The sequence below is a fragment of the Eptatretus burgeri genome, chromosome 12, assembly GCF_056783735.1.
Source record: "Eptatretus burgeri isolate ZD-2024b chromosome 12, Ebu_testis_v1, whole genome shotgun sequence".
NCBI lineage: Eukaryota > Metazoa > Chordata > Myxini > Myxiniformes > Myxinidae > Eptatretus > Eptatretus burgeri.
Window position 1 is genome coordinate 68,131,048 of NC_140972.1, and position 12,280 is coordinate 68,143,327.

Here is a 12,280-nt window from a genome sequence, read left to right on the forward strand (position 1 = left end):
TCGGGGGTACTTATCCATTTCTCTTTTCATATGTAGCTACAATACGAGTTCTCTTAAAATGGATTTGATGCAGGAGGCTATGAGGCCAATCAAAGCCTGCACTAGTATTGTTAACCTGTGGTTGTTTGTCAGTGCAGTATCCTTTTAAAGGCTGAAGATCAAGCAAGGAAGAAGCAGGTACTATTTTTAAAGTCTTTGGGATGTTCAATCCGCCGACCTCAGAGTCTGAGTGGATGCCATTCCATTATGCTGCCGCATCTGATTGAGTGTCTTCAATGCAAAATACATCTCAAGGAGTCATTCCGTTATGGAAATGTGGAGATTACCTTGGCACTTACTTCTCAACCTCACGTTTCTACCCATGTGGGAGTCCTGTACGCCTTGGTGCTCATCTTGGTCTTTATGTCAATATTTATAGGAAAGAGTTGCTTTCACCTCCGTTATTTGGACAGATCATTCCCTTAAAAATAAACGGTTAGAGATGAAATTTCAGTCAGCACTTTATTATTACTGGTAGACTCGGTTTGGAGAGTTTGAGGTGGTTTGTGAAAGTTTTGTGGGAAGGATGCAGTGAGGTTTCAGGCAGTAGGCAACTTATCTTGCGAACACGGGAATTCAAGGATTCAGAATTTTTAACTCGCCATTGATCTTTCTCACTTTAAACTGCATTCCACAATGCTACATCTGGCTTCCTTCTCAGAAAATGGATAATTTTCTGCATCAAAAGGAGGCATAGGGCAGGAAGAGCGATGTTTCCACAACCAAGATGATCATAACCGCATACACGTTTGTCATGACGAAAGAACAGTCATCTGAGATGCAGAACCGAAATAGCTGAAAAAGATCAGGAGGAAATATTAATTATCAAGTTTGTGCTCAAATCATTTCCTGACTGGTCTGAAACGGCTTTCAGGATTGCATCTGCTATGTAGGAAAGAATGGGAGATAGCAGTTCAGATGGCTGAGAGCATCTGGAGTGACGCACTTAGTGCTGCAAACTCGATATCGATCCCTCCTTCCTCCAGCATTTCTGCCTGGAATGCGTGAGGTCCCGATAGTGCAGCTTCAGCAGAACTGATCCCGAAACCTTGCAAGTGTAAGGTATGATTTGCAAACTGCACGGCTGTGGGTAAGTCTTTTATAATGAAGCCAAGATGGTTTCTGGCCCTCAAAGATCTGCCAACATCATTGTATTATTGAATTATTCATTACTTGCTGTTTTCGTTTTCAAATGCACTGTGGACCTGTGTGTCGGTGTGTTTATTTTAAAGCATTCGTATAGTTCTTTGTTGATTTGATGGTGTACGATTCAATCGATTATCATTTGGTCACATTGTCAAACACAAAAGGTGTTTGGTTTGATTTCAACCTTGGATTTGTCAGATCACATATTGCTGCAATGGATGGAAACAAGAAAACCATTCATCAAAGCATACTAACCACTGGGAAATGAGGAGAAGCTGGCGTTTCAAGCGTTAACCCTTCCTTGAAGTAAAAAGGGGTTTCCCCCTTTATATTATATTCAGTATAAAGTATAAGGTGTATATATATATATATATATATATATATATATATATATATATATATATATATATATATATATATATATATATATATATATATATATATATATATATATATATATATATATATATATTACGGATCTGGGGTTCGAGTTCATTCCTCCCAAACACGCGGTCCTGAGGCCACAGGGCACAGATAATTTGATGTGCCGGTGGGTTGCTCAGTATCTATTAGCGCCGATTGGTTATGCCAATCCTGGCAGGGTTACATTCTTTTGCGTGTTGCCGTTTCCAGTGGATTGACTGTACCAAGCGAGTTTTGAGTCCTCTATGCATACTTGCATTAACTTACCATATCAGGTGCAGCTGAGTGGAGCTGCCAAGTACGCACCGGCTAATAAGAGCAAGTTAGTCGGGTATAACCTCCCGGCTAACCTGTGCGTAGATTACACTGGACCAATGGAGGAAAAGACAGAACGAGCTGGGTCCATTTGTAATATACAGTAAGTAATTTATTATTAAGGTGAGGAAAGAGCATGTGACCATTAAAGGGTTTTAATACACAGCAATAGGTACAGCTGTGGAAAGCAAGGATTCATGAAGTGCAGCAAAATAAATGCAATTATTTACAAAAGTAGACAATGCAGAGCTAACCCAAAATAAACTTCGACACTCTTATCTTATGCAGCATTGCAGATGCCATCAGATACACAAACACCCGAGGAAATGAGGATAGCCAGAAAGATGAGAGAAAGTACGAGGTGTAAACGACCCATGTGGTACCTGGCGCAGCTGACAGACTAGCACAATGGCAGTTGCATCGGAGGGGGGATAGGGGAAGAACAGCGGGGGTGTCTATTTTGCATGAGTGGGGAGGTGCAAATGGGGCGCAATGACGTGCAGGTGGGGTGCAGACAGAAAAAAATGAAGATGTGCATACCTGTAGGTTGCTCTTTATACTTGTGTGTCCGCAGATGAGACAGAACATGAGAGAGACAGAACATGTGAGAGCATAGCTTGTAAAGGCATGTCAGAAGTCTGTAAATGTAAATGCTAAAGTCTATGATCGGTCTGGCATTCTGCCCGCTCAGTGCTCCGCTCCACATTTCTCCTCGTGGTGTGGATCAGGTCAGGACTCTCCTCCTTGCCCAGCCCTCCACACTCAGAAGAAGCAGCTGCCTCATACCCAGAAGAAGACTGTGTGACCTCTGCATTAGACCTTGGCAAGGAGACTGTAGTGAAGAGCTCAATCATCCCTTCACAGCCATTTTATAGATTCTGGGCAAAGGAGGAACCCAAATTCAGATCAGAAAGATCTGTAGGTGTTCTCCAGTGCCCTCATTGGTGAGTAGATGCTTTCCCCAGAAGTAACCCCACTACTGAGAGGCTTCATAGCCGAAAATGGCGGCATTCGCCCCCAAACTCGGCCACGCAACAGAGCTCCAAGAATTAACATGGAGTGCGGGTTTTTGGGAGTGTTTTCCAGCCATGAACTTGTGCAAGGCACCAAATGAGGATCGCTATTTAGTAGAACATCAGGGCTACTCAGATGACATTGAACGGATTCCAGCGCATAGTTGCACTTAGAGCTACATGCCAATATGTTCCGAACACAAGCATCTGTTATGGTGGGTAGCATCCATGGATTCCCGATATCCTCACAGGACAGTGGTGAGTGTCCTGAATGCTGACTGTGGTCATGGAGTTTTGTAACTGTTGTGGTGAGGTGGGTGAAGCATTGTGGTGTTTGTGGTGAGAAAGTTGAAGCATTTGGAGCGGTTGAAGCATATGTGGTGAGGGTGTTGAAGCGTTTGTAGTGGTTGTGTTGAGGAGGGTGAGCATGGGTTATTGTGAGGGTTTTTAGGGAGGCGTTGTGGTGGTTGTATGACGGTTGTAGCATTGTGATTCGAGTACAGAGAAGGTTAAAATGAAGTGTACATTGGGAAATGGCATGCAGTTTCAACGGGGTTTTGGCAGCCTATGCAAATGAAGCTCTCTGTTAACGTGTGGTCTGAGGCATGCATGCTTGCATGAAGGAGAGGTCATGTGTGTGTAGTACAAGGAATACGAAAGTATGAGGAAGTTATGCACAGGAGGAGGCCATTCGACCCATCATGCCTGTGCCACACCAATACCAGATTTAATAAATTCATCAATACCCCTTCCCTTCGGGTGCAGCCTTTTGGCTGCTACACTGGTACTCATTTCACCGATCTCAGAAGGATGACAGACTGAGTCAACCCCCTGGTGTTAATTCAGCGGCCAACGGGGCTTGAACTCAGGACCCAAGGAATCCCTCTCGGATCCCAAGCCACCACCGTAACCGCTATACTAAGCCAACATCCCAAGCCACCACCCTAACTGCTAAGCCAACACCAGGTTATAAATTAAAATGGATAAAGGAATAGAAAATGGAATTAAAGACCAAACTAAAAGCCCTCTCTTTCGAATATCTCAAAAGATAAGGATAGCTTGTAATGCATCTTGGCCTATATATCCACGAGACATGAAGGATGGGCTAACTAAGATGAATATGAATGAAACATCTGCCTGGGGACCGCTGTGTGTGTGTGTGTGTGTGTGTGTGTGTGTGTGTGTGTGTGTGTGTGTGTGTGTGTGTGTGTGTGTGTGTGTGTGCGCACGCGCACGCTCATACTTGTGGTCACAGGTGGAACTATCATGAGTTGTTTCACTTTTTAGCAATTCTGCAGGAGTACAATGTATGTATTGATGAACCTGCAAAATAATAGATGAAATGAAATGTGGTAATCTTCATTGCAGTGCAGTCGTCTTCATCCTGATGAAGTCGCACTTATATGGAAAGAAATGCATCCTAAGTTGGTAAATTCTCCTCGGTTAAACCCTTGGTCTAATAGACTCAAGTTTGCACTGCTGTAGCTATATAGGTAGGAAGCTAAGCGGTATGGATGCGCTCATGGCATTTGAACATCATGATACATTTGTCGGGTTGGAAGGATCATATTTTGGTTATATCTATTTCATATACATCTATATATATTTATTTTTTTTTGTCGTGGCCCTGAAGTCGGGGGGGGGGGAGGGCACAAGGGGGGGGTTGTCCCTGGTTCCTCTCCAGACTCACTGGGAATTGCAGGCTATCACACACGAATAAGTTTGTGTTGCGGCGAGTTACTAATTGACAGCAAATGCCAGTAACTTAACCACGTGACCCAGGGTCCTCAGTCTGACAACCGTTTACCGAGGAGCACGTGATCACCTTAATGGAAATCACGTCCTCGATGCGTACTTGCGTTACTTAAGTACTTACCATATCAGGTGCAGCCGAGTGGAGCTGCCAAGTGTGCATCGGCTAAATAGCAGATTTTGGGGAATAATGTCCCGGCTAAAGTAAGGTGCGGACCATGCTAGACCAATGGAAGAAAAGACAAAAACGAGCTGGGTACATTCCTAACAGGCACATATATTTAAACAAGAGTGAAGAAAATTATGTGGCATTATAAAGGATTTATTGTAAACGTACAGCAGTGACAGCAAGGAATTTGTGTTGTGGCAAAAGGCCTACAATATTTACAAAAGAAGAAAGTGCATTTATCCTGAATATTCTGAAACAGTCTTAACTTATTCGATGACAGGCACCATAACACGCACACAAACCCGAGGAAAATTAGAGATAGCCCAGAGAGATAAGAAGCAGTTGAGGATTAGTGACCTCTCAATATGTGGTGCGGTCGGCCAACCTGCACAACCCAAAATTCTTAGGAAAGGAGAAATAATGAGGGTGTCTAGGGTGCGTGAGTGAGAGGTGCAAGTGTAATGCAACATGGGTGCAGCGTGGTGTAAGAGGAAGAATGTGAGATGCAGGTCAGTATGGTTCACTCTTGAGTTCGCTCTTGGGTTCACTCTAAAAAGAACGTTCTTGGGCGGGTTTGCCCGTGGCAATTGCTCCTGTGCGTGCACAGGAGACAAGAGGTAGATGGCCGAAGAGAGATGCGTAAGATGAAAGACCCGTATCGTAATAGTTTTGAAGATCTATCTGTACATTTCATTGTTGCGATGGAATGCAGCCAAACTGAGCATCAATAGAATTGGAGCAGCCCAGGCTCGTAGCAGTAACTCGTGATCCAATGCTTGATCATGTTGACTCGCGGCTCCCCTCGCTCAGCACCGACGCTTGCCCTCCTTGTGCTGCCTGTTTCCCCGGTGAGGTCCAATGTCTGCCGCAATCTCTTGTCTGGTGAGCTCTGGCATCTGGCGATTCTGGCAATTTCTCCCCTGGCGAGTTCTGACTCCTGGCGATTTTGTCGAGTTCCAACTGAACTGAGCTGCATTTGCTCTTTTTATGAGCCCCGGGCAAGGGGAGGAGCCAAGAGGGAGGAGCAAACAACTGCAATCCAGCTCACACAGGGGCCACACCCCCTGCCTTTAACCACACTTTTGCATCCATTAATTAATTACTTTTCTACAATTGGCACGAGCACCATCTCGGCTTTTATGTTACAAAATAACTGAATCCCCACTGTCGACTTACTGTATCTTTAAAATGGGGATTCATTCCAATGGGGTGTGTTTCTTCCTCTTCACAAATGTACACCACTCATAACATACTTCCTTCATACCATCACTCCTATCAATTTGGGCCACACATATTCCAATTACATTCACTCGAATCTCAGCACTCATTCTTCCATTTATCCCTAATCCTTTTGGGACAAGAGCAGAGAGGAGTAAGGCATTCCAAAGAAGGAGAATTCCATTCAATTCCAAAAAATAATTTATTCCCTCTATTCCTTGTCTGCCGACTCAATAATCTCAGTCCTGCCTTACCCCTGGAGACACTGCGGGACCCCCACGGGGCTCTGCAGCCTTGTCCGACGTATACAGTGCCTTCAGAAAGTATTCACAAACCTCAACTTTCAAGCCTGAATTTACAATGGATTATATTAAAAAAAAAATTGTCACCGATCTACATAAAATACCCTGTAACGACAAAGTGGAAACATGTTTTGTTTTTTAATTTTTTACAAATTTATGAAAAATGAAAAGCTGAAATGTCTTGCGGCAATAAGTATTCAACCTCTTTGCTATGACACTCCAAATTGAGTTCAGGTGCATCCAAATTCCTTTCATCATCCTTGAGATGTCTCTACAACTTGATTGGAGTACACCTGTGGTCAATTCAATTGATTGGACATGATTTAGAAAGAAACACACCTTTCTATAAAAGATCCCACAGTTGACAGTGCATGTCAGAGCAGAAACTCTACCATGAAGTCCAAGGAACTGTCCATAGAACTCCGAGATAGAATTGTGAGGAGGCTTAGATCTTGGGAAGGGTATAAAACAATTCCCAGGAGTGAAAGTTCCAAGAGCACAATGAGCTCCATCATTAGGAAATAGGAAGAATATGGAAATACCGAGACTCTTCCTAGAGCTGGCCATCCCACAAAACTGAGCAACTCAACAAAAAAGACCCTGGTCAGGGAGGTGACCAAGAACCCGATGACTACTCTGATAAAACTGCAGAGTTCCTTGGCTGAGATGGGAGATCCTGCTGGAAGGACACCAATCTTTGCAACACTTCACAAATCTAGGCTTTGTGGGAGAGTGGCCAGACGGAAGCCACTCCTGAGAAAAAGGCACATGACAGTACACCTGGAGTTTGTAAAAAGGCACCTGAAAGACTCTTAAGGCATTAGGATAAAGATTGAGAGAGATGAATCAATCAAATCCATTTAGATGTTACAAAGATAAGCCTAAGAATGCTGGTGCAGAAACGTCCACACTTATGATCATGACAGTAAAATGTTGAAAACCTCTCAACCTGAATGTCTCAACTGCACTCACAGTGTTTGCGGTAAAGGTTTTCTGTGTGTTTGCGTCAACAATCGCTCTTGTTTACCTCTGTCACCGAAGATGGACACAATAGTCTCGACTTCTAGAGGTATGTGCATTCACCTCTGAGCTGTTGAGCTTGGATTATAATTTTGGGCTTGCTATAAACTGCCACCTTGGTTTTGCGCAGACAGGGTGAGGCATCTATGCGTGTGCATAAATCATGAAAACAGATTATTCTTGCATTATTTCGTTTTCTTTTACCTTGTGATATATGTTTGGAAAGTATTTTGTGTGATTGCATAGAAATGTGATCGGTATTTCTAAGTCCTGTCATTCCGCTCGGATCCCTCCAACAACGTAACTCTATGGAGACATGTCCATCATATCTCAGTCTGTGAAATGAGTAGTTCCAAAGCACTGCAATTTTTTGTGCGTTACCCTTTACCACAAGCAATATGCATGCAGCTTAATTAAAATAATCACATAATTCATAAAAAACCCCTTGTTATTATCTCCATGCTTTTTGAAACAAGCATGGGGATATTGCAATCCGTCCGTCACACTCTCTCCTCCTAAATGGTTCAGCAGAAATTCACCAAACTTGGTAGTTATAATCACCACATGGCAACAAAGTACACGAGTCGTGTCATTTTTGGCCCCGTGGTCAAAAAAAGGTCAATAACGAAAAATTGAATTACGGGAACATTTTAAAACATTTTTAAGTGAAACTTTGTTTTTTTTTGTCCATCCTTAGAAAAAATACCTTTATCATACAAGATTTTTATACAATTTAAGTCAAATGTTAAAAAAAAAAAATCATAACACTTGATAAAAAATTAAAAATAATTAAAAAAAAAAAAAACAATAAAACTCCAACCAAGTAAATGGAAGGTTTAAAAAAAAAAAAGGAAAGTGAAGCTTTGTACATGCGATTAACATTGGGGAGAAGGGTGAGAGGGGGGAGGGTGCATGAAATATGTAACAACTTTTCGTCGTGGCACTTTTTGCCATCTTTCAACTTTGATTAAAGTGGGAAACGTGGGGATTTGCGATGGTGCGCCATCAACTTCGCTCGAGTTTCATTTATAACTATGTCGTAAATAAGGCGCATGGACCTATTCTAAATTCTCCTAATGTTTATGATGATTCTTTAATCATCGAAGCACACTAGTATCCCTGTATACTAGTCTAACAGGAAGTTGTCTAGTCTGGGTTCAATTTCCGATCTGACTACAAACTATCAAATTGGTGCCTCAAAGGACGGAGTTGCATCACATTCTGGACCGTCGTTCGGATGGATGTGAAACAAGATGTCCCGTCTGTCAGCATTGGTTGGTAGATATTCAAGATCCCACGGTGTCCTTCACAAAGAGTAAGTCAGCTATCACCAGCCCCCTCAATGGATAACAAATTTCTGCACTCCATTGCGTATCCTGCATCAGTGTGATGACTCGTCCATGGTTGTAAACCTGAGCCAAAAAAACTACCTTGGCAGCCCTATGCCTCTAACAGCACAAGGAGGGTAAACAAAATAAAAACCAAAACAAAATTTCATTACATTTGCTCAACCTATACTACATACACTGTATATGAAAGGAACAATAGGGTAATATGTTTGTAGGTTATATATTGGTGAAGAACTTTTGATATGGAAACCGCATTTGACTTCCTGAGAACAGATTTTATTTGTTTCTATAATCCCCAGGACCCATGCTAGCATTTCCTTTAATATTCACTCAACACATGTCGATTAATGTTGACTCAGAAGTGGGAAGCAAGTAGAGGCTGATGTTTTGGCCATTAACCCCTCTTTGAAGGAAAAGCGCTCTATTTCTCACTCGAAGGGTTAACGCCAGAAACGTCAGCGTCTCCTTGCTTCCCAAGGTGGGTTGCATATCTCCATTAACATCCCATTGATTTAATCTATTGTTCTACCTGTCCGCCGACACCTGTCGTCAGTAGCTTTCACAAGCAAGACACGTTATACATCTGACATTGATTCTAAGCATCCAACAGCAGTGTGCACAATTACAATCAATGCTTGGGTCTACTTGGGTGGTCTTGCTTGCGTGTAAATCGGAGAAAATTATATGGTATTGAAAGAAACAATGTGGTGAGAACAAAAAGAAATGCTTTTGGTAAGATTTGACTCCAGCTGTACCAATGAGTGTTCAAGCTTAGATGCTATCTATTTATTAAATATGACTGGGGAGAGGGGAAGTTGGGGTGGGGAAGGAGCTCAAAAATGAGGAAATCAATATTGTCAAAGGAAAGATACAAGAGGAGGGTGAGAACACAAGGTGCTGTGGATAGATCACGTTAAATTTTTTGAGAATATGCTCAGCCAGCCATCCTTTCTGCAATTATTGGGCATAAAATATGCAGCACCAAAAGTATGGTTTTGGACTTATTTAATGCCATTAAGATGAACTCAAAATTGGAGAAGTGAAAAACTTTTTCGAGATTCCATAACATTTTTGAGACCGGCAATATGAAATTCAGTTGCAATCATAGGAGAGATTATTCTTGTCCAGTAGAGCAGATGGAAAGAGTTTTAAGCTTTACTCAAAATGTGGTTTCACGAAAGATTCTGCAGTTGCAACCAAAAAGCAATTGATCTGTATAATCCCTAAGCGTCCAGACCACGCTGTCATCAAAGTTTGGAGGCAACACTGCAGGCAACCTTTGCTAACTGGAGATAAGCACTTCAGCAGGGCTCCCAATTGACACATAGAATATTTTATATGACACATTGGTATCTGGCAAATCCTCCAAGAATGGGACCAAAAGTCTTGCAGAATCATTCATGGCTTTGTGGTTTCAATATTTTTCTTTCTGATAAGATTTTTTTTTAATGGCAATATGAAAATGACTCACAGTGCCGATAGAAAGTGTACACACCCTTTCAAAATTTTCACCTTTTGTTGCTTTATAACCTGGAATTAAATTGCATTCAATCAGACTTTTTACACCTTTATTTGAAAAACAAATTATACAAATTTCAGGAAATTAATTAAAAATACAAAACTAGAATATCTTGTTCGGATAAGTGTCCACCCCCCCACCCCCCTCCCGAGTTAATACTCGGTGGAAGCATCGTTGACAGCAATTACAGCTGCGACGCTGTTGGGATAGGTCTCTACCAACTTTTCATACACTGATTGGGCAATATTTGCCCATTCTTCTCCACAAAACTGTTCAAGCTCAGTCATGTTGCATGTGGAGTGTTGATAGACAGCAACCTTCAAGTCATGTCACAGAGTTTCGATTGGAGTTAAGTCGGGGCTCTGCCTGGGCCACTCAAGGACATACATCTTTTTGTTCCTCAGCCACTCCAGTGTAGCTTTGGCTGTGTAATTCGGGTTGTTGTCATGTTGAAAGATGAACTTCTGTCCCAATTTCAGCTTTCTTGCAGAGGGCAGCAGGTTTTCCTCTTGGATTTTTCTGTATTTTGCTACATCCATTTTTCCTTCTACCCTAACAAGTGCCACAGTCCCTGCTGATGAGAAACATCTCCATGACATGATGCTGCCACTACCATGCTTCAAAGTAAGGATGGTGTTCTTTGGGTGATGTGCTGTTTGCACCAAACATAACGTTTTGCATTTAGGCCAAAAAGTTCCACCTTGGTTTCGTCAGACCACAAAACGTTTTGCCACATGGCTTAAGAATCTATGGAGTGTTTTTTTGCATACCTCAAATAGGACTCTCGGTGAGCTTTTTTTCGTAATGGCTTCCTTCTTGCCACCCTGCCATACAGGCCAGACTTGTGGAGTGCTTGGGATATTATTCCATACACACAGTGACCAGTCTTTGCCATAAAGGCCTGTAGTTCTTTAAAAGTTGCAGTTGGCCTCTTGGTGGTCTCTCTAATCAGTCTCCTCCTTGCTTGGTCACCCATGGCCTGATCTTGGCAGGGTCTTGGTGGTATCGTATGCCTTCCATTTCTTAATGATCATCTTGACTGTGCTCCAGGGGATATTCAAGGCCTTTGAAATATTTTTTATACCCATCCTCTGATCTGTGCCTTTTTACAACTTTGTCCCAGAAGTCTTTGAAGGTTCCTTGGTGCTCATGGTTGAATCTTTGCTGTGAAATGCACTACCATCCATCCATTGGGACCATAATCTGTACAGAGCATTAGTGCTGCCTAAGCAGTCTCCTGGGTTATTGGGCACAATCCTCGACAGGTCGCCACTCCGACACAGGATACCAGCAAGCTGGCACTCATTTTGCCAACCTCGGAAGAATGACAGGCAGAGTCAACCCCACCTGATATCAATTAAGCAACCAAGTAGGATTTGAACTCAGGACCCTAGGATCCCAAGCTCGCAACCCTAACCATTAAGCCAAAACTTGACATAAATACACTACCCAGCAAAGGAAAACTACAGGAAAATCTGATTTTATCCTGCAATAATCAGAATCGCTTCAATTTAACACAGGTGGAGGCCAATTATATTGGTGTGTCATTTTGAAGGTGATTGGTTACACCTGAGCTAATTTACAATTGCTATTATAAGGGGGGTGGACACTAATTCAATCAATATATTTTAGTTTTGTATTTTTAATTAATTTTCTGAAATTTGTTGAATTTGTTTTTCACTTGGAAATTGTGGGGTTATTTACAGTTGAAGTCTGATTTACTGCAATTTAATTCCAGACTATAAGGCAACAAAAAGTGAAAATTTTGAAAGGGGGTGTAGACGTTCGATTGGCACTGTACCTGCATTCTACAAGGAATGTATAAAATACTTATTTATGATTCACGACTCATTATTATTGATTCTTTAATCATTTGTTCCCAGGAAGAAGCATATTTTATACCAAAGGCATGCAGGTGTTAACATCAATTGAATTCTGGCTTTTGTATTCATCAACATCAAATGAATTCTGGCTTTTTTATTCAAAATATGGATGTGTTAACCATTGATTGTTTG

General features: G+C 42.0%; 1 protein-coding gene and 1 long non-coding RNA gene across 14 annotated transcripts in view; one reads left to right on the forward strand and one right to left on the reverse strand.

Moving 5' to 3' along the window:
• LOC147015838 (uncharacterized) overlaps positions 1-12,280 on the reverse strand; it is a 192,162-nt gene that overhangs the window by 161,349 nt on the left and 18,533 nt on the right. The gene's annotated exons all lie outside the window — the stretch shown is intronic.
• The window catches only part of HTR4 (5-hydroxytryptamine receptor 4), a 108,854-nt gene that overhangs the window by 50,516 nt on the left and 46,058 nt on the right, over positions 1-12,280 (forward strand). For 2 of the 5 annotated variants that reach the window (XM_085848408.1, XM_085848409.1), the window contains exon 7: positions 138-1,261. The exons of the other annotated variants lie outside the window; for them this stretch is intronic. In XM_085848408.1, coding sequence (XP_085704534.1) covers positions 138-465 — 328 coding nt within the window. In that variant the 3' untranslated portion in view covers positions 466-1,261. Of the gene's footprint in view, positions 1-137; positions 1,262-12,280 lie in introns of those variants that run through there. 5 annotated transcript variants of the gene reach the window in all.